Source organism: Phycodurus eques, chromosome 10 (genome assembly GCF_024500275.1).
Source record: "Phycodurus eques isolate BA_2022a chromosome 10, UOR_Pequ_1.1, whole genome shotgun sequence".
Lineage (NCBI taxonomy): Eukaryota > Metazoa > Chordata > Actinopteri > Syngnathiformes > Syngnathidae > Phycodurus > Phycodurus eques.
Window position 1 is genome coordinate 14,181,804 of NC_084534.1, and position 21,503 is coordinate 14,203,306.

Below are 21,503 nucleotides of genomic sequence, written 5' to 3' on the forward strand. Positions count from 1 at the left end.
CTGTCGGATGCTCAGGGCATTGTGAGCAGGCGCGTTGTCATGGTGAAGCAGCCTCAACATGAACTCTCGCCTATTCTCACGCCCTGAATGGAGCAAAACAAGCAAGCAAGATCTCTTCGTAGGCATACTGGTCTGGCCCACATTGAAGAGGAAAACCTATAGGGGCATCGAACGGGGGGTACTGGACAACTGTCTAGGGGCCCTGAGCATTTGTGGGAGCATTTACTGGAGCTTAAAATTAACTTAGTTACTTTACTGAATACTTGATTTCAAGAGTAACTAAGAAGTAGAAAGTTACTTTTTAGTTACTTTCAGCAGGTGCCAAGTGGCAAGAATATCACTTATCCACAGTACAAACAAAAGCATTATCTTAACTGTACACATTATTGGATAATGTATGCCACACAAGTTACAGAATGATGTCATCAACATGAACTAATAACTAAATATTAGTGTGCAACTTAGTGCAGACTTGACACGCCAACGCGGTACAAAAGTACCTGATCGTAAACAAGCACACCGGTCGATTGTGGTCCATGAAGGCAACTGTGTGTGTGTGTGTGTGTGTGTGTGTGCGTGCGTGGACGTAAACGTGAAAGGGAGTGACACACACACACACACACACCATTGCTCCCACCACAGTAATTTTGATGCGAAGGGGGAGAAAGCTTTTTTCTTACTGCGTGACGTCAGCTGTGGAGTGTCTTCAACCAGCTCACAGATGAATTTGAGAGTTCTTACTTTTCATTGTAAATCTTATTTAAACTCAGTATTGTAAGTCCTTCAGTGAGACAGTCCTTACCCTCTGTGACCGATTTATGAACGCGCACTTCGGTATGAATAATTAACCCACAATGCATTGCACGTTTAATAGGCCAGTAAAACTGTATTCTTAATGTGTAAATAAAAAAGTAACAACAATCAAATACACTTTTTACCGGGGAAAATAACAAAAATACTGTGGCGAAAGTGAGATCGTGCATTTCTTTCTGGTACTGCACTGTCACTGTGCATTGTGTCATAAACCATCACTTCCCAATCGCTTTCTTCTGTGTTGATAAATAGAGCGGTCTCGGTTAGATGCTTCTGCATAGCCGGACTGCTCTTTGTTTGAATCACCAGCTACAAATTAGTATCTATTGAGAGACATTGATGATGCATAAGTAACTATCATTGGTTTGAATAGGTAATTGTAGTGCAATTACTTTGCTCATTACTCCAAATTGCGTTTTTTTGTGTGTGTCACTTATGCCTTGACTCAATAAAAGGTGAGAAATGCTACCTTGGAGGTGCGTTGTTTTGAGGCTGTGCACATTTCAACGCCACCAGGGGGCGCGTTCATCCTTTTCTGATTTGGCGACAACTCCAAGCCCGCCCCGCTCCTTCTCGCCCCTCCCTCAGTCTGCCTGCTAAGCGCTCACTCGCTCACCCCGAGACACTGGAGACGCCCATAGCAACAACATAACGTTACGCCGAATAAGATAGCCGTACAGTCGAGAGGACGGATTAAACGCTGCTTCTTCGCCGCGCTGGCTGCAGGTTACAGGTTACAGACTACAGACTGTGTGGGAAGGGCACGCCTCGGTCGTCTGTGCCGTTAGCATGGGGCGAGAGCACCGTTCGCTAGCACGTTTTGGATAGCCGCCCCGACTCTCGACGGAGGACTCAAAAGGCTGCACCGGAGTTGGTAGTTTCACCGTTCGCCAAGCGCAAAGTCAGCTAGGCGGGGAGTAAACACGGGAATGGTGCTCAATTACGAGTCGCTTGGCAGACAGAAAGGCGAGGGGCGCACGGACCGCACCACCGAACTGTTCCGTTTGGACTTGGAGTGTTTTTGGAGCGAGGGAGCGGCTCCCCGGCGGACGTTTGTTTTGTGACTAGCTGGCGAGGCGAGCTGAGGGAAAAGAAACGACCCCCCCCCCCTCTCTCTCCAGCGTCTCCCTGCTGCTACCTCGGCTAATGTTAGCAGCTCACACAACACAAGTGCGAGAAAAACGGATTGCTGAGCAACTTTCGGCCATAGTCGTGGAAACAAGTCGAAAACACAACTCAGGGTAGTTTTTGGACACTGCGCCAAATACAAGCTTTGTTAAAAGTGCCATCAGCTCAGTTGGCCATGTAACTTTAAAAAATATATATATTTTTTTAAATTTATTTTTTTTACGGTTTTCGGCCTCTTTTCTTCACTTCGGATGCTGGCATCACCAACTAATTACAAGCATGATGATCATAAGCAGAAAGCCAGAGGGCCCAATAGCAACAGGTAACCACAACGTTGATATCTTGCTTTGTTGTGCTTTCTTTTTTTGTCCATGTTGCTTTCCACGTCTGATTGTTGTTGGCACCCTTAGCAAGCCTTCGTTTTGGAAGTTTCTCTTTAGGGCAACTCTTTCCATTTCCATAAATATCTTGTGCCCGAAATGCCTGTGAATGCTCATTTATTTTCCTCTGGCTCAAATGTCACGTCGTGGCACTTCGTGGACAAATAGCTGACGAATGTTTAAATAAATCCAGTAGTCCTTCTTTACCATGTAAACACGAACCTTAGAAGTCCACCACGAGACTTGTATCTCCGTGTTTTGGCACACGTTCCAGGAAAAGCTGATTATTTTATTTTTTTAAATACATTTACCTGCATGTTTTCATTTTGCTCTCTACTTGAGATTATATCTTTACCTTACCAGAAACTTGAGTCAGCTTTGACTCCATTACGTTTTGGCTGCGATTGAACTTTAGCTTAATTGTATGCAGATTGCATGTTTGCGTCAATCCAAACTTGCAATGTCCTATTTCTTCAAATAGTTTTTTACTAAACTGCAGAGTTACAGGTCTCTGTTAGGAATAAGTTGGACCTTAGAGTAGGAATGGCATATTTATATACTTTTTAAAACAACAATAATACACGTTAATAATTAGTAAACGTGAACCCCAAAGTTTCACTGCATTTAGTTTATTGCATGCATTGAACCACATTACAATATATAACAATAGTTATTAGTTACTCTTTTTAAGATTTTTTGTTTGAATTAGGTAGCAGGAGGTGGCACGGTGTAAGATTGGTTAGCACATCTGCCTCACAGTTCTTAGGACCCGGGTTCAAATCTGGCCTCCACCGTGTGGAGTTTGCATGTTCTCCCCGTGCCTGCGTGGGTTTTCTCCAGGTACTCCAGTTTCCTCCCACATCCCGAAAACATGCATGGTAGGTTAATTGGAGACTAAATCGCTAGTAGGTGTGAATGTGAATGCAAAATGTTGTTTGTTTGTATGTGCCCTGCAATTGGCTGGCGACCAGTTCAGGATGTACCCCGCCTCTCGCCCGAAGATAGCTAGGATAGGGTCCTGCAAACCAGGTTCCTCCGCGTAACTGATAGCTTGCAGTTTAAACTGTGCTTTGTAAGCGTGTCGCTTCGTAGGTGCCATTTTCGGGGGTCCTGAGCCAAACCGATGTGGTTTTGCACAATGCACATTTCGGCGCTATATACCTACTGGGGGCGTACCTTTAGCTTCCTCTTTCACGCGCACCCTTCCCCCTTTAACGTCCGCATGCTGTCCTCAGTCACGTCCGCCTTTCCTCTATATAAGCAGCGTGTCGGCAGGAAATGCTCCCATTCAGTCAAGCAGAGCACTCATCGAAGTCACACAACAACATTTACAGATTTTGGAACTTGGTGCACACAGAAGCCGCGCCGCATTATAAGGCGCCCTATCAATTTTGGAGAAAATTTAAGACTTTTAAGTGCGCCTTATGGTCGTGAAAATATGGTACTCTCATCTAGTGGTTCTACATGCTGTTTATTTGAGGCAAGGCATTCGTTTCTTCAGTTGGCAATGCACCTAACAGTTGATGTTACTGCATCTATTATTTTTTAGGTTTAAATTTTTAGGTACTTCTTTTCTGATGTTTTTTTTTGTTTTATATGGTTTATGTTGTGCTTGTCTAGTGATTACATGCAAACAAAGTGTTATCGTATTTGCGGCACTATTTGAGGAAATAGTTTTCTATTTTCTTGTTTTCCCTTTTAGAGGTTAGCCCTCGAAGCAAGCAGATTCTGTCTGAAAGTGCTGAGCCCCCGCTGAGTGATTAGCACTTTGTAGTGGGCTAATGGGGTCTGTGCTTGCCTAATATTGTGCGTGGAGACCTAAAGCCTGTGTTTGCTGTGCTGTGATGTGCAGGTCTAATGCGTGGGTATCCAGGCAGTCGGTCTAATCTGTCCTGGTGCAGGTCTGTTGACTAGGGACCCAGGTTGTGACGCACCTGCCCATTCTTAGAACACTCTCAAGGGCCAGACACAGTTGTTTTTCTTTCAGCTAACCAAACATGTTGCCAATGTAAATGTTCATCGGCTACTTGCAGCCACCCCTGAGCACTGGTGAGGTAGAAACCTGCCTAACAACCGTGGAGATGAACAGCCTGCTGACGGGCTTTGTCATCTGAGAAACCACCTACAAGCTCCTCTCATTCATACACTCAGCCTGTATCATCTCAGATGAAGTGTTTGGCTCCGTGCCAATGATGTGCCTGCTTCCCCCCCCACACACACGTACACATATGCACACCTCGCTAATGCCATGTGAGCTCTATTTGGGAGCACACCTGACCTGGTCCAGGCGGCCCACGAGCAGGCTTGAATGGACAGATGGGTAGACGGAAAGATGCTGTCGTCACACGGGCATCTGTTACCCCCATTAGGCCAATAATACCACTTGCAGCGCTAGCAATCTGTGACCCTAAGCCCTACCTAAGCTGGTCAGGTCGCTGCTATGCTCTTGGGTACAATGTACTGCTTGTGATTCATTCATTGGGTGGCTTTTCACAGGAAATGTGGTTTCTTCAATTTGTTTTCACAACATTGTAGTTAATTGACAAAATAATCAATGGGATTTAGCCTTTCACTTTTTCCAAGAAGATTGCACTTTTCATGTGTCCTTGACTGTGTTACTGATTCGATCATTTCACTTGATCACGCTGGTATGTTTCTTTCCTTTTTGTTCCTTTAGCACGTCACGGTGATGGACTTTACGACTCGTACATGAGGACGGACCACATCCTCAAAGAGGACACGGACACAAACAGTCCTTCTGGCCTGCCCCCCATGCCCAAGCTCACAGTAAGCAAACATACAAACACCCAAAGCCAACAAAGCCCTATTTCCTGTGCTGTAGCAGGCTGTCTCCAGACATCCTGTTCCTCAGAGAGATACAAGCCGTCCCCCCCACCTTGTTTGTTTCTTGTCATCCCATTAACTTTACTCTGTTTAGCCTTTTCTGTTGCATGGCATCAAGGTTAGCTGTACTTCCACCTGTCTGATGTACTTTTGCCACTCCATGATGCTTCTATGTAGGATTAACTAGATGCTAGACAGGAATACTTCTTAAAAGAGATTTCTGGTTATCATAAAGCAATTTCAATGAAATCTTTTTGGGTCAAACGCAATCTGTTCCCATCCTTCATTCATATTTTTAAAAACAATTCCTAAGACCCCTATCTCACTGGCCTCGAGACTAGTTGGCGACCTAATGGTGACTTGAGTCTACACTGATTACGGAGATGTCTCTGTGACTGATTTCATTGGAGACCTTTTGGCGACTATTTCAAGTCTCCAAAAGGTCTTAGACATCGCAGAAACTAATTCTGTCCACGACAGGGAAGATGTCTCCGTGAGGTCTCTGGGACATTTCCCAGACCTGTGAGACAAGAATGAGGAGACATCGCAGAGACCTATCCGCTACTTCACGGTGACATCTCCGTGTCGATGCTTGACCCATTTTTGTTGCAAAGTTGTGTCCCACTTTTGGCAGTAGGCTACATCAAATAAATGAGAAAAAGTTTTTGAAAATAATAGTTTTCTCTTTATTTTGAAATTATTTTAATTATGTAAAGTACATTGAGTTACCTTGCCTCTCTGCTGTAGCATGAAAATCCAATCCAACCCTTCATTTTAATAATAATTGGCAGAGATACAATGCGCAGCGTTAAAGATGTGCCTCACATACGCGTCCACCTTTTAACCTTCTTCAAAAACTTACACATGTAAACAGAAGTTAAATGGTGATTAAAAACAAAAATAACACTAGCTCTGACAATGGCATGTATGGTAGCTTGTGTTTATATCATGTGGCTTTCAACTAGACAGTGTCAATGTTGTTCCACAAAGTGCTTAGCATACAATACAATATGTAAAATTGCAGTTATGTTATTGATTACACCTAAATACCTTGTTCCACCATGTAGGTATGCATTTATGGGATTCATAACTGATTGAATTGAATCTACTGTACTTGAGATGTGTTGGTACTTTTGAATGTATGCTGATTGTAAGTTGTTAATTTTAAACAGCTTTTGAGTCTGGTAATATTTCAGTCAATAGCATAATTTAAAGAAGTCATTTTTAATTTGCGGTGTACAATATCAATAGGAAATACCAATGTGCTTGCTAAAATGGTCTTCTTTATGTCTGTGTAGATTCTCAGTTATCTACATCATGGTACTCTACAAAAGTTTAGTCAAACTTGACTCTTATAGTTAGTTGAAGTTGTTGTGCTTTTTCTCTTTACCTGAAAATTATCAAGAATAAATTTGGCAATAATTAGTTAGGCCTGTCATGATAATTACTATATGGACTTATCGTTCAATAAATAAAATGGACACGATAGTTTTTCCAGAGTTGATACATTGGCATTGTTGTGGTCCGCCGTGCGGATCACACAGTGAGCCGACAGAGTTGGACAGCTGTGTCATTAGCCAGTAGTGGGCTCATGGAACGCTGGCGGAACGGTACACTCTTGCCAGTGTTGGCTCTGTCCAATACTCAACACACAACAGCCTCCATATGTAGTGCATAGATTCACATAACAGAGACACTTAAGGGAAAGTAACTGCATGTTGTCGCGAGCTAGCTTGCAAGCTAACAAGTTAGCCTGCGAGCTAACGAGCTAGCGAGTTGAGCTAAACAGATCGCTCCACCGCGGCGAAGTTGTTTAAAACATCAGCGGTTCGGTCCGTTGTTGTGTGTCTTGGTCCCCAATTAACCCAAACACGGGAACGTTAACTGTTTGTTAAGCATAACCTAAGTGGCACATGTTATTCAGCCAGTAGTTGGCGACAGCGAACGTCAACCTGTATTTGATTGACAGGTGAAGCACTCGTTTTTGGCAGGCCAACCACACAGTAGCCGGGTTTACATGGATAATTTTTTTGTCATCCCGATTGAAATCGTTTCGATTGAAGATCTCTGGTCAACTGTTTACATGTGACGTGATCTAATACGATCGGGGTGTATACATGATGTGCACTACATTTAATCGGAACAGTCGCACGTCGTCGTGAACGTCATGTCATTTATCAAGATGGAGGTCCGTCGTCTATTCAGCACAGTAGTTGGGACTGTTTCTATGCATTTATATATATATAAAAAAAAACGCTTGATTAAAAACAACTTATAAGTAGTTTAAAAAAGCTCTCTGTCACGTGGAAGCTAGCTCGCCATCGGGAGCTGCCATATTTACGCCGTGCGTAAACGATGACGTCACTGATCATTATGTCGAAATGAAGCATTCCTGTGCAACCAAATGAAATTCCATTCAGATTCGGCCTGTTTATTCTGATTTTCATTCGGTTTGAGCTGCTAAACCAATTATAATCGGACTAGAAGGCTCCATATATACCAGGCTAGTCTTGCAGCTCTTTTTTCTTAATTTTAGACCCAGGGGGATCCATATTACCGAGTAAAGAAAAACATTTAATAGAGAAGGAAGAAAGAACATTTATTATCATAACAACAATACTGATTTAAGAGCAAAACATAATAATAACTAATGAAAAATAATAAGGGTGGGCCTGATTTATCATCATTTCAGAAGCATTAAAAAAACCTATATTTATTGTGATAGTTTTGGGAAGATATATCGTCTTAAAAAATATCGTGACAGGGCTAGCAATTATGCTGTTAGGTGATCAAATAATAGATTATTATCCATTTTAATATGTTTAGGATTATTCATTAACAATCAGTAATGCCTGAGGATACAAGTGGGTTACTTTTGAGCTTTGGAAGCGGTCTGAACGGCCCCGTTGGCAGAAAATGTGCTCACAATGAATGTCTAAAGCCTTTCATGCCAAAAGGGGCAAAATGGTTTGGTATAAAGTCTAAAGATTTATTGGACTTGAAAATGTGACCCACAAACAAACAAAATCACGAATCAACATTCCCCCCCGACCCGACCTTGTACTGTGCGGTGTAATCCTCCCTCGGTGGGCTTGCACAGAGGTAAGGCCACGTTCTCTCTCTCCCGCTCTTCTTTCGTATTTTCTGTCACGCTCACTGAGGTAATATCCTCAATTGAATGTATCTGACAGGAGCGCGCCCCAGTTCCATTTGTTGGAATGCTCAGAGCTGCGCAGTTGAAGTAATCACCACATTTGTCATTGCTGATCATTCTAAAAGCCATAAACAAACTTGAGAGGAAATGCAGTCGTTGAGGAGGGTGGTGCTGAAGGCTGTCACGAAACTTCGCTTTAGTTTTGTCTAGCTCAAGCCGGCTTGCATTGTGACAAGTTTTGTGTGTTTGCTGCACGTGAAGAGTTGTGCAACTGCCAAGTGTGCTCAGTCGTTTCTCTGATAGCAAAGAGATTAGCTCCTCTCCATCTGTCGCACCGTGCTGGTTTGAGTACAAGGAAGTTGTCACCTGTGTTTAACAACATTAACCTCTGGCTCTTTTAGTGATGTTTTTCATAATTGCTCTCCCTGGCCCCTCAGATCAATAAGCTATCACTGTTGGTGCGTCACATGCTGTTTGAATTTTATGTACAGTATACATGTTTGGGTTAATGGTCTCCATCGTTAATATTGGCTGTATGGTTTTTGGGACAACAGCTGCAGCCACAGGGTTACTTACACATTTGGCTTGCCTTCCATGAATCAAGACTGTGTAGTTGCACGTATTTAAATGGACTTGCGTTCTGTCACTGTGCTGGAATGCAGCATAACCCCCTGTTATCTTCATGACTTGAGCCTAATTACAGCACAAATATGTCACCACCTCATTTCATATACATTTTCTGGTGGTGTGGTTCTTTGTCTTATAAATCCAGGGGTAGGGGAACCTTTTTTCTACCAAGAGCTATTTCAGTTTAAGTCCTCACGAGCCATAATAAATGTATGAAACATATGACAGAACAATTGAACACGTTTATTATATTATGAATATTTGTGGCATCCTGTGAAGTCCTATTTTTGTTTTTAGATTTTCATAGCAGCCCAGATCAAATGCATGCGGGTGTTATATGGTCCAGAAGCTGTAGTTACCCCACCCCTGATGATTTCAAACCATGTGCACAGGAAGAGTAGGAATAAATAGGCCATTGCCATGATAAGTGCTCACGTAGGAAGCTTCACAACTAAAATGTTAATATACAATGGTTAACTGAAATGACTACACGCCAACAGATTTGTTAGAAAGCCTTGTTTCCTTTTAGAATAAATATTTTAGTGTACGTAAGAGATATGAACGAATCAGTGGTGATTTGGATTGTCTCACGAATCCCAAAGAAAAAAAAACAAATCCCGAAACAGAATTTTCACATTCGAATCAAAAGGAGTCAAAGAATAAAATACTTATTTCTTGATTCTGACAAGCGCTGCAATGCTGCCTCTTCCGTGTTTTCACGGCCACTGCCATTTGACTTAGTGTGCATCGTTTCTGTGCTTCTCTGAGCCCTCCATAAAAGTTGTTTAAAAACGAGCTCTCAGTTGAAGGAGGCAAATGTGATTTTTCCATCAAATTAATTTAATGTTCTAAAATTGAGTACAAGGTAATTGCATTTTACATGCAACTACAGGTGATCGTCATCAAAATTCTAAAACTTGTTCGTGTTCACTGAGAAATTGGGTAAAAGTTTACTTTTCAAGGGTGGTGTATTGTATGTATCTCAGCAACCCAAAGCTTCTGCATTTTACCTGTAATAACAAGTTAAATTACTAGGCTTTACACGATCAGGATTTTTGAGGCCGATCAGCGAGTTCAAAAAACCGAAAACCGATCACCGATCCTATCACAAGTTGGAGCAATGTGTCTGTTTAAATGACTTCTTCATTTACTGTATATACTTGTGTACTTAATTCCTCCAAAAATATATATTTACAATAAATAATGTATCTTTGGTGTTTTTTCAATTGTAAAATATGTGCCTTGGCTCCATAAAGGTTGGAAATCGCTGCTTTAGTCAGATCATGTATTCTAATCAGTCAGGTCAAACCAACATTACAACATGATCCGGGCATTACTAAGTGTTGATGGTGCACTGCGTCCCCCTCCTGAGACGCCCGATGGTGGATAAAAATTTCCTCAAAGCCGTCCAGAATTTGTTCTCCATGGCCTCACCGAACTCCACCCACGCCTGAGTTTTTGCCTCAGCGGCCACCAAAGCTACATTCTGCTTGGCCAGCCGGTACCCATCAGCTGCCTCAGGAGTCCCACAGGCCAAAAAGGCCCGATAACACTCCTTCAGCTTGACGGCTTCCCTCGCCGCTGGTGTCCACCAATGGGTTCGGGGATTGGCGCCACGACAGGCACCGACTACCTTACGGCCACAGCTCTGGTCGGCCGGCTCTGCAATAGAGGCACGGTTCAATATGGCCGCGCTGTTTTTTAATTTATTTATTTATTTTACAATATAATGTACACGCCCGCGCGGTGACAGCAGTTTTTGCTTGCGTCATAACAACATCCTGTTTCAGCCATTTTGTTATCGTGACAAAAGTATTTAAGTCCGAAACCAAAAATGCACTTTTGGGCCATTTTTGGCCGAAATTCCGGTGCATCACTAGTTGTCACGATACCAAAATTAATTTTATTTTTGTAAATTAAAAGAATTAGGATAAGCTTGATTAGGGGGAAAAAATGTTTTTTTTTGCCCATGCAGCATTAAACATTGTGAAACACTTGAACATTTGAACACAAAAATAATGTTCAACCCATTATTTGGAGTTTTTAGAGCACTTATATATAGGGTTAGTATAGGGTTAGGGTTAGGGATGTATATTTTACTTATAGTCTAACCTTTTACATCATATGCAGTATTCTTGTATTTGACTGCATTTGATGTCTTCCATTGTAAACAATACCTTCGCACCGATATTGTCAACCAAATCCCTTCCAGGGTTGGCACACAGTCATGAAACCTCGTAGCCAATGTGGCTAAACAGTATAAAAATATCCTCACCACACTTGTGTTAGCCCCATCATGTGTGTTTGTGGCTAAACCTTTAGCCACACCTAGCCAGTCCTCGTCATTGGGAAGCTGATAAGCTTTAACAATGTGGGCCCAACTAAAACTACCTCGTCATCAATCAGTTGGCTGAACGATTTGGGAAAATACTCTTAATTGTGAGGTTTTGTATGTGTGTGTGTGTTTTGAACAAATATTGTGATTGTGATTTAGCGTGTGATTTTTGGGGATGAAGTTTATCTTCAGCAAACAAGAAATAAATTGTTATATGGTATGACCAACACAACATTGGATATATATATATATATATATATATATATATATATAATCAACAAGTCTTTCCTGTGGGCCAGGCCTAAATGTTATGCTTGAATTGATATGAAGAACAAATCTTTATTTTACTATTGAACTGTAAAAAGAGACTCCTTCAATCACAGTAGAATATTCACTTATTGATTTAACTTCATAACTTGTAAAAATGTAATATTGTATAATGATGCTGTTACCAGGGGCAGCTGATTCTGATTTGCCACCGTAGCGAATGTGGGCAATATTTGCTTCGCCCACATCCTGTTTGAATTAGCCATTGGCGAGATTGCGAAAGGGCAGCGCGAAGTCCCCTGCAAAAGTACTGGAATGGCAAGGTCAATCCCTTTGTTTTTTGTTGTCTACTGAAGACATTTGGGTTTTGGGTCAAAAGATTAATATGAGACAAAAGTTCAGAATTCCAGCTTTTATTTCATGGCCTTTACATCTAGATGTGTTAAACAATTTAGGACACAGCACCTTTTGTTTGAAGCCACCAAGGGAGGAAAAGTATTGGAACATACATTATTAAGTTAACTTAATGTGAATAACATTTAATATTTGGTGGCATAACCCTTACTTGCAATAACTGCATCAAGCCTGCGACCCATTGACTTCACCAGACTGTTGCATTCTTCATTTGAAATGCTTTTCCAAGCCTTTACTGCAGCCTCTTTCAGTTATTATTTGTTTCTGGAGGTTTCTCCCTTCGGTTTCCTCTTCAGGAGGTAAAATGCATGCTCTATTGATGATTGACTTGGCCAGTCGAAGGCGCTCCACTTTTTCCTCCTGATGAAGTCCTTTGTTGTGTTGGCAATGTGTTTTGGGTCATTGTCTTGTTCCATGATGAAGCTTCTCCTGATTAGATTTGATCAATTTGTCTGTAAATTGACAGACAAAATGGTTTTGTAGACTTCAGAATTCATTCTGCTGCTACCACCATGAGTTACATTATCAATAAAGACTCGTGAGCCCGTTCCAAAGCTGCCATGCAAGCCCAAGCCTTGAAATTACCTCCACCATGCTCCACAGATGAGCTTGTGTGTTTTTGATCATAAGCAGATCATTTCCTTCTCCATACTTTGGCCTTTCCATCACTTTGGTAGAGGATAATGTTGGTCTCATCAGTCCATAAACCTTTGTTCCAAAACATTTGTAGCTCATCTCTGTACTTCTTTGCAAAACCCAATCTGGCCTTCTGATTCTTTTTGCTGATGAGTGGTTTGCATCTTATGGTATGGCCTGTATATTCTCTCAAAGTCTTCTTCGAACAGTGGATTGTGATACTGTCACCCCTGCCCTATGGAGGTTGGCAGTGATGTCACTGACTGTTGTCTTTGGGTGTTTCTTCACAGTTCTCACAATGTTTCTGTCATCAACTGCTGTTTATACCGTTGGCCGACCTGTTCGAGCGATGTCTGTTGCTCAGTACACCATATTTATTTTTCAGGACATTCCAAATTGTTGTATTGGCTATGCCCATTGTTTGTGCAATAGCTCTAATTGATTTTCCCTCTTCTCTCCACTTCAAAATGGATTGCATTTCTCCCATATGCGGCTCTCTGTTCTTCATGTTTGCTTAACAGCAAATGCAGTTTTCACAGGTGAAGCCAAAAACAAGTACTAGCTAATGTTTAAGCAATCAATCTAAAGGGCAACAGCTGAGCAACTAGAAACACCCATCAGTTACATCTTCAAATACGTTTGCTCACTTGAAAAGTGGGTGGGTTCAAACAAAAGGTGCTCTGTCCTGAGTTCTTAAACACATTTAGATGTAAGTACCATGAAATAAAAGCTGGAATTCTGAACTTTTGTCTCATTCATCTTTTGATATGAAACCCAAATGTCTTCCGTATACAACAAAAACAAAGGAATTGACCTTGCCGTTCCAATACTTTTGGAAGGGAATGTATGTCCAATGTGCATATTAACTGGGAGGGCTGGCAGTGACTGAGAAGAAGAAGAATCATCTTTTATTGTCATGAACATGCTTGCATGCACATGAAATTTGTTCTCTGCATTTAACCCATCACAGTGAACACATACACGTTAGTGGAACACACTGGAGCAGGGGGCAGCTGAAGCGCCCGGGGAGCATTTTGGGGTATCAGTGTCTTGCTCAAGGACACCACAGCCGTGAGTCCGGGGGATGTTGGCGGATGGTCCAGTCGGGGTCTTGAAACTAGGTCCCCCACGGTGGCAGGCGATGATCTTAACCATTGACAAAGACGAAAAGAATGAGAAAAGAGAATTAAGACATTCCCTATTTGTCGGCAGACAGGCGGCCATGTACCATCGGCCTTTAAGACACAGAGTAGGAGAGCTGTCACGTATGTTTTATTTGTTTCTCTCTTTATTTTTTAAATCCAGGTACTAAAAAAACCTGGTACCATTCAATTTTTTATGTTGAAAAACCAAAAGATAGGTACTGATACTGCCGGTACTTGTTGCAACACTACTGTGTAGTGCATTCATTGTCTAAAACCCATGGCTGGCCACTCAAATTGCCTCTTCTTCCTTTTCAGGCAGTCAGCAACAAGGGTGTGATGAGGGATCAGATAACCACCGTGCGCGGTGGCCAGCTGAAGGTCAAGTATCTGTACGAGGACTCCGCTAACAATCGCAAGATCGGTGCCATTACCACGGCCGCACCTCAGAACAGCGGGACCACCGATCAGACGCCCAGTAAACTGGCACCAGCAACCACCCTGTCCAAGGATCACAGCGTCGACAGGTGGGAAAGATGTAAAAACACAAAAGAGGGGACAGGGCCCAAGAGGGGAAGGTATTTGCTCACAACCGGGACTCTGCTCTGGTTTATCACAGCTCTGAATCCAGTAAGGACTCCAATGACACCTCTGGCTCTCACGGGGTTGCCAATGGAGGAAACAGTACCAAGCTGTGTGGCCCCCTGACACCAGAACTGGCCGTGAGACTGTACCGAACTCAACTGACCAGCCTTGAGCAGAGCGAGATCCACTCCTACCCAGACATCTACTTTGTGGGACCCAATGCCAAGAAGAGGCCTGCCGTCACCAGTGGCAGCAACAACTGCGGCTATGATGACGAGCATGGCGGTTATATCAACGTCCCCCATGACCACTTGGCTTACCGCTACGAGTTTCTCAAGGTAACGCAAAAGATATGCTCAAAGGCCATTAAACTCAAATATATCATCCTAAATTAACCTGGTTGCAACTTATGAAGCAGTGTTAGTGCCAAAGTGAATAGGAAAAATACAGAACAAAAGAAACAACTAGCATAATTATGTGCTTTGGCCCCATGCAATTAAATGTTCCAGATCTTTACAGCCTTTGCCAAACAGCTTAGTTGGTGTTGTTGTAGACTCCTGTTTGGGGTTATTTGGTGGATTTGGATGATTGAAGTACAATTTGTTGACGACAAGGCAATTTATACATTGTATTATTTTAACAAACAGTCAGGAGCCTCAATAGCTTGTGGAAGAAAACACAACAACGTGGTCACCAACGTGGTCACACACTGCTGTGGGATTTCATTCTGCTGCAAGTCAGCCTACATGGTTGTGTTGGTAACGCTAGTAAAAAGCAAGAAGCATTGTTACACCCAAGAAAATCTACCAAATAATTTTTGTTTTTTTGTACTAGTAACTCTAGCCTGATTTAATCGGCCTCCCTCTGGCTGTCCTCAGATTATTGGCAAAGGCAGCTTCGGTCAGGTGGCCAAAGTCTACGACCACAAACTGCAGCAGCACCTGGCTCTCAAGATGGTCCGCAACGAGAAGCGTTTCCACCGACAGGCGCAGGAGGAGATCCGCATCCTGGAGCACCTGCGCAAGCAAGACCGCAATGGCACCATGAATGTGGTGCACATGCTGGAACACTTCACCTTCCGCAACCACATCTGTATGACCTTCGAGCTGCTCAGCATGAACCTCTACGAGCTGATCAAGCGCAACAAGTTTCAGGGCTTCAGCTTGCCTCTGGTCAGGAAGTTTGCTCACTCTATCCTGCAGTGCCTGGAAGCCCTGAGCAGGCTCCGAATCATCCACTGTGACCTCAAGCCTGAGAACATTCTTCTCAAACAGCAGGGACGCAGCGGCATCAAGGTATTCAAGCACTTCTGTGCCATGCGGCCTTCAAGCGACTGCTTTTCCTCTCACTCTCACTGGCATGTCTTTTCTCCCACCAGGTGATAGACTTTGGCTCCAGCTGCTTCGAGCACCAGCGCGTGTACACTTACATCCAGTCTCGCTTCTATCGAGCACCCGAGGTGATTTTTGGCGCTCGCTACGGCCTTCCCATTGACATGTGGAGCTTCGGCTGCATCCTGGCCGAGCTGCTGACGGGTTACCCGCTTTTCCCCGGAGGGGACGAGGCGGACCAATTGGCCTGTGTCATGGAGCTGCTGGGCATGCCTCCTCAGAAGGTTCTGGAGCAGGCCAAAAGAGTAAAGAACTTTATCAACTCCAAGGGCCAGCCCCGCTACTGCGGAACCAACACCCTGCCCACGGGGGCCACCGTGCTGACGGCATCTCACTCCCGCCGTGGTGGTAAGTTGAGAGGTCCCCCAGCTAGCAAAGAGTGGATCGCTGCGCTCAAAGGTTGTGAGGACGCCACCTTTATTGACTTCATAAAGAAGTGTTTGGACTGGGACCCCTCATCTCGTCTGACCCCCAGCCAGGCCCTCAGACACCCTTGGCTCTATCGCCGGCTCCCCAAACCGCTGCCTGGAGCCGATAGGAGCCAAGGGGCCCCCGTGAAGCGGCTCCCCGAGCACCATCGCACCTCCTTCCCTTCCATCATGGCCAAGGGGGGGTCTGGCCTGGGGCCTACCACAGCTACCAACAACAAACTGAGGAGCAACATGTTGGGAGATTCAGCAGAGCCCATACCTATTCGCACGGTCCTACCCAAACTTGTCACTTAGAGAGAGAGAGAGAGAGAGAGAGTCCCACTCATCTCCTCTCTCCCTCCTCCTCTTCCTTCTTCTTCCTCCTCCTCTCAGGAGGAAGCGGAGTCTCGGTTTTTAAATGTTTGCTCGTTCTTTGTATTTGTTTTCTACTGAGTGGTGTCGACACCCCAGTTCTGACTTTTTGATATTAGCTGAGCAAAGGAGAGACAACACATGAAAAACTTTTACAAAGTTTTTATACAGAGGATTTCCTTGAGCGACTGTGAAGTTTCGATACACAGTTGTTGATTTAGATCATGCTTTGTACAAATGTGTGAGTGTCTTTAGTCGGTCACACCCGAATGCCTCACTCTTTATTATTGAAGACTCTGAGAAGTTAAAAGGGCTACTAACTCCCTACTTAGCTCACTGCTAGCAGACAAAGCTTTACTCAGCCAACAGTTGTGTAAAAGAGCACACTGATACATTCGGCCAACACTCACACACTTTGCAGACAGCATCATGTAGTTTCCGCAATAAGTTTCTAGCTCTTCTAATTGACCTCCTTAGTTAATGCCTGGTGCTAGCATGTCAGCTCAATATGTGACATCAGTGTTTGCGTGAGCACGTTGGCTCGGTGGTGCTACTGTGGGAGACCTGAAGAGCGATCTATTTAAAGCCCCCTCGTCCAGAAGGTGGAGGAGGACACAAGCTCTACTTGCCACCAAAGTGTCATGGCCTGACTTCACTTCCTCAGTTCTTGGGAATATTTAAACCTCTACCTAGCCTCCCCGTAGCCGTACAATATTGTTTATGGATCACTAGGATTCTCATGGTTCTAACAGTGTAACGTGGGTTCATGTATCCAACAAGGGAGGGTGGAATTTAAAAAGAAATAAATAAAAAAACGCTAATATGTTGGGAAATGTGCTAAATATGAGCCATTTTCTTTCTCTTGAGAAAGGCCAGTAGCCAAGATGGCCCCCTGCGGTACTGATTTGAAGGCATGTTTCTCAGGGAGATATACTTGATACATCCCTTAATCCTATATAGCAATATCCTGTATATATTAGGGTCCCCAACCACTAGGCTGCAGAATGGTACCCAGCCGCACAGAGAGACTGAACAAAAGATTATTAATCAGTGACTGACAGAAGTTTTAGTTTGAAAATCAGTTGCACCTGCGTGTGCCTCTGTCAAAATGTTCATCTTGGTCACGTGATAAGTAAGCCCACAAGCTTAAAAAAAAGAATAAAAATGTTTGGAGTGCATCTTCAAAAAGGTGAACTGGCCACATACTGAGACAGGGCAATAGCCAACAAGAAAAAGAAAAAAATATTCAAAAGACAATGGGCCTTGTTTACTAATAAATGCGTAGAAATGTTCTCACTCTTCACTCTGCGCACAAGTTGAGCATATATGCAAAAATACTGTCAGATTCATGACACATGCATGCCAGACAATTTTCTCCTCGTCACCGTGTTTATGTTAATGAATCAAAATTCATTTTATATTACAGGCTTGTGCCTGTGAGCTGCAACCCACATAAATCGCACCCCTATTCCCCTATAAAAGGAACGTCCATCTGACACATCTGAGTCAATGCGCGGAGATTGAAGTCACAAGAAATGGCTGATCCAAAACCTTAATAATAACTTTCTTAACCTTTATCCAGAGCATTGTTATCATTGAAAAGGTTGCGAAACCAAGAACATATAGCCCAATAATCATGTAAATCATTTTTATTCATTCTGAAGTAAAATTAGAGTGTGGCAATAAACAACCTATACAAAAACAATTAAACAAATAAGAGCAGAGAATGTGCAAACACTGCATACATTGTTAAAATACATAGTACGGAATAAATATAGCACAGCAAAGAGACATTTGTAGTTGATGAAATTCATTAAATTAGGGTTGGACGCAAAAGAAAATATGACATATGCCGAACGGAGTATGTCACAATTCAACCACGCCAGCGGCAGTGTGTGTATTAGTGATGGGCACGGCAGTTCTTTTGTGTACTGAATCATTCGAATCAGTTCATTAAAAGGATTCGTTCAAAAGATTCGTGCACCGAATCGTTCATTTTTTTTCACAAATTAATTCAAATGCTTCCTCATTCATTTAATGATCCATCCCTGAGTTTCACGTTCACTCAAGACATTCACCGAATGACTATGCGATGTTGTTTTCATGTATTGTAAACTAGGAAAGCTGGAGAGATTATTAAAAAAATAACATAAAATAAAAACTTTGGCTAAATGATCACCTACCTACCTATCTCTCTCTCAGCAAGCTCTTGAACACCCGGCTTCGGTTGTGACTCGTGAACATGCGTGCAGCGAGCTCAGCTACCGAACATCCTTCCGCGTCCGCTTACGTCCAGCTAGTCTCTCGCCAGCCGGCTTGACTTTTCTGCATTCCACCGCGATGGACCGTCGCTGACGCCAGCCGGGCTTCCTGCTCACTCACCTTTCTGTTATTGTCATCTGATTAGTGGAAAGCGGCTTTGAGTGTCTTGAGAAGCGCTATAGAAGTTTGTGTTGTTATTATTAATATTATGAAATAACATTAATAATAATAATCACATTAGAGACACAGAGGGAATGATATGTATGTACGTAAAGACATTTATTAATTTACATTTATTTTAAATGTGTGTGCTTGTTTTCATGTGCTTGACCGACTCATCATTAGCCGGTAGCTTGAAGAAACGTTTGCTAGTGAAAGCTATCCACGCGAGGACGTCATGACTTGCGCTTAAAAGCACTCATGAGTACGTTCACTGCGTAGTACGTCATTCCTTGCGCAAACAAATCACTCTTCGTACAAGTACATCGCTCCTTAGCGGATCACAGAGGAATAAGTTCCACGAACGGATTGCGAATGAGAAGTTCCACGAACGAATCAGTCTTCAGTTCCTCAGTACACCAGTTCACTGAACGAATCACTCAGTTCACTTAAGTCCCTCCCCCTCTTGCACGGCGCTGCCTGACGCTGTGGCTGCTCATTGCTCATTCGCCGAAGCGAGTGACAACGCTGGCGAATCGCGTCCCGCCACCGCCCGCACACTGGCTGCTCATTGATCATTCGCCGAAGATTCAGAAGTGAGTGACAGAACGCTTCAGCAGTTCCGTTTCCACTCCCAGCCGACTCGCTTGCCTGGCAGCGGGTGGCGGCCAAGATCGAATCATTTCATAAACTGATTCGGTTCAGTTCATTCACTAAAAAGATTTGTTCTTCTGAACGAAAAAAACACTAGTGTGTATACTGTGAATTGAGCTATTTACATCACATTTGCACATGCAGAATCACAGAAAAGTACATAAATCAGATTATCGTAGGGACTGGAAAGAATACCGAAGCCTTAAAAAAACTAGAAAATGCGAGTGGTCTGAGTGCAATTCCTTGAGTGTCAACATCGGCCGAACGCAGACAGCGGGTGAGGGACGCATAAAGTGCACATATCCCACTGTACAAGCGCTTGACCGTAACAAGGGTGAAAGTGATGAGAAGTGCCCTGTTACATGTTATTTAGCACAGCCCACCTATTGGCAAATTCCTGGTTTGAGTTATCGCCAAAGTTGTTATTGTTTTTATGAATGACTGTTGTTCCAATATGTTGTGCATCTTGGGTTAAAGATGTGTGTCTGACGTATTTTTGATGGCTGATCCTCCGTACGCATAGTCTCAGGATGTTCTAAATTTGTTTGCAGGTACAAACAAAAACAAGTACGAACATATTGATATATCAATCACAGGTTTGTGCGTCAGACGAGATTTGTGCGTACACGCGGTTAGATAATGAGGTCCAATATCGGCAGTCCTACCTAAGGTATGGGTTTATGGCTTGTTGACTCACACGCACCAAACCAGTTCTGTGCAATATGTCGCGTAAGAAAAATATTACCTTAATGGGACCGGCTTTTTAAAGAGAAACATGCACAGGGCTCTCACTAATCACAACAACTATATTCAGCCTAATGGTGAGATGTATTTTGAATCATTTGTTTTTGTTTATATGATGATCTGGCGCAAGACAAACAAAAAAAAGGTTGTGGACCGCTGCTATAAAGGCTCGCTTGCATAAAGTACAGTCATGTTTCTGTGACGCAGGGGAACCGTAAACGTTATCCGGCCTGCATGCGCCACAATCTGACCTAAATTCTCCCCACCCCCTTGTTCTAGCACTGTCATGTAGGCCAGGGAACCTCGTCAACCCATTAATATACTGTATGTGTTGAATTATGGTGCTGTCCTGTCACGCACGTACACACACATACTTACACACAAAGTTGTCAGGTGCATGTTGTATGGACCACACTGCTCAGAGACTTGTCTATTTCATCCCTTGTTTTCAAAGTAAAACTGTCAGGGATTTCTACTCCATTGTTTGTTTGTTTTTTAAATAGAAGTGGTATCTATCTTGAGTCACTCCCAAAATATCAAGAGAAAGTTTATCATGAAAACATGGACTAAGAAGACAACAAAGTTGTATGCTGTCATGTTGTATACTCGTGGTGTGCGGTATAGTAGCAGGATGTTTGGTGTTCCAGCATGAGATCACAATCTTGATAAGTTACTGCTGAGTGACAACCAGAAGAGAATTGTAAAGTAACCAAATGAAGTTGTGATAGTTTCTTTTTCTAAGGAAAATAAAAGAAAAATGGGTATGAACTGAGTGCTCATTGAGTGATTTCAATAGATGTGGCAAAATGATTCAATAAAACAACACCATGGGTGGCACCAATTTATAAATCTATTTCACATGCTACTGTACGAAAGGAGAGCACGATATGGCAAGGAGAGGATTTTAATAATAGGCAGCTTCTATTAAAAATGGTTTTACGTGTTGTGGCCACATTTGCCTCTCATACTTTCTGGCTCGATTTTTGGTCCTTATTTTGCATCCATGTCGTCACCACTAGCGGTAGCATTAGGTGGTATCTGCAGCCCATCGAAGTTGCTTAGGTAGTGCAACGTTTTCAGGATGGCACACTGAGGTTTGCCTTGTTTCCCAGCACAATGTCAAGAGGCGGGTGAGATACGAAGAGACAGGCCAGCATAGGACATGTGGTGGAGGGCCAACGACCCT

At 43.1% G+C, this 21,503-nt stretch overlaps 1 protein-coding gene across 1 annotated transcript; it reads left to right on the forward strand.

Moving 5' to 3' along the window:
• The first annotated feature begins 1,448 nt into the window (after window positions 1-1,448).
• On the forward strand, window positions 1,449-21,085 carry dyrk3 (dual specificity tyrosine phosphorylation regulated kinase 3). The gene is made up of 6 exons (XM_061688459.1): window positions 1,449-2,263; window positions 4,999-5,108; window positions 14,059-14,267; window positions 14,360-14,663; window positions 15,204-15,620; window positions 15,704-21,085. The coding sequence occupies exons 1-6, from the start codon at window positions 2,221-2,223 to the stop codon at window positions 16,439-16,441; spliced, it is 1,821 nt and encodes a 606-aa protein (XP_061544443.1). The 5' UTR covers window positions 1,449-2,220; the 3' UTR covers window positions 16,442-21,085.
• The last annotated feature ends 418 nt before the right edge of the window (window positions 21,086-21,503 follow it).

Bases quoted from the DNA above. Each gene is read 5' to 3' on its own strand.
- dyrk3 (XM_061688459.1), top strand. From the start codon at position 2,221: ATGATGATCATAAGCAGAAAGCCAGAGGGCCCAATAGCAACAG. The intron at 14,268-14,359 runs GTGGGAAAGATG...GGTTTATCACAG, and splicing joins AAGGATCACAGCGTCGACAG to CTCTGAATCCAGTAAGGACT. The intron at 14,664-15,203 runs GTAACGCAAAAG...GGCTGTCCTCAG, and splicing joins ACCGCTACGAGTTTCTCAAG to ATTATTGGCAAAGGCAGCTT.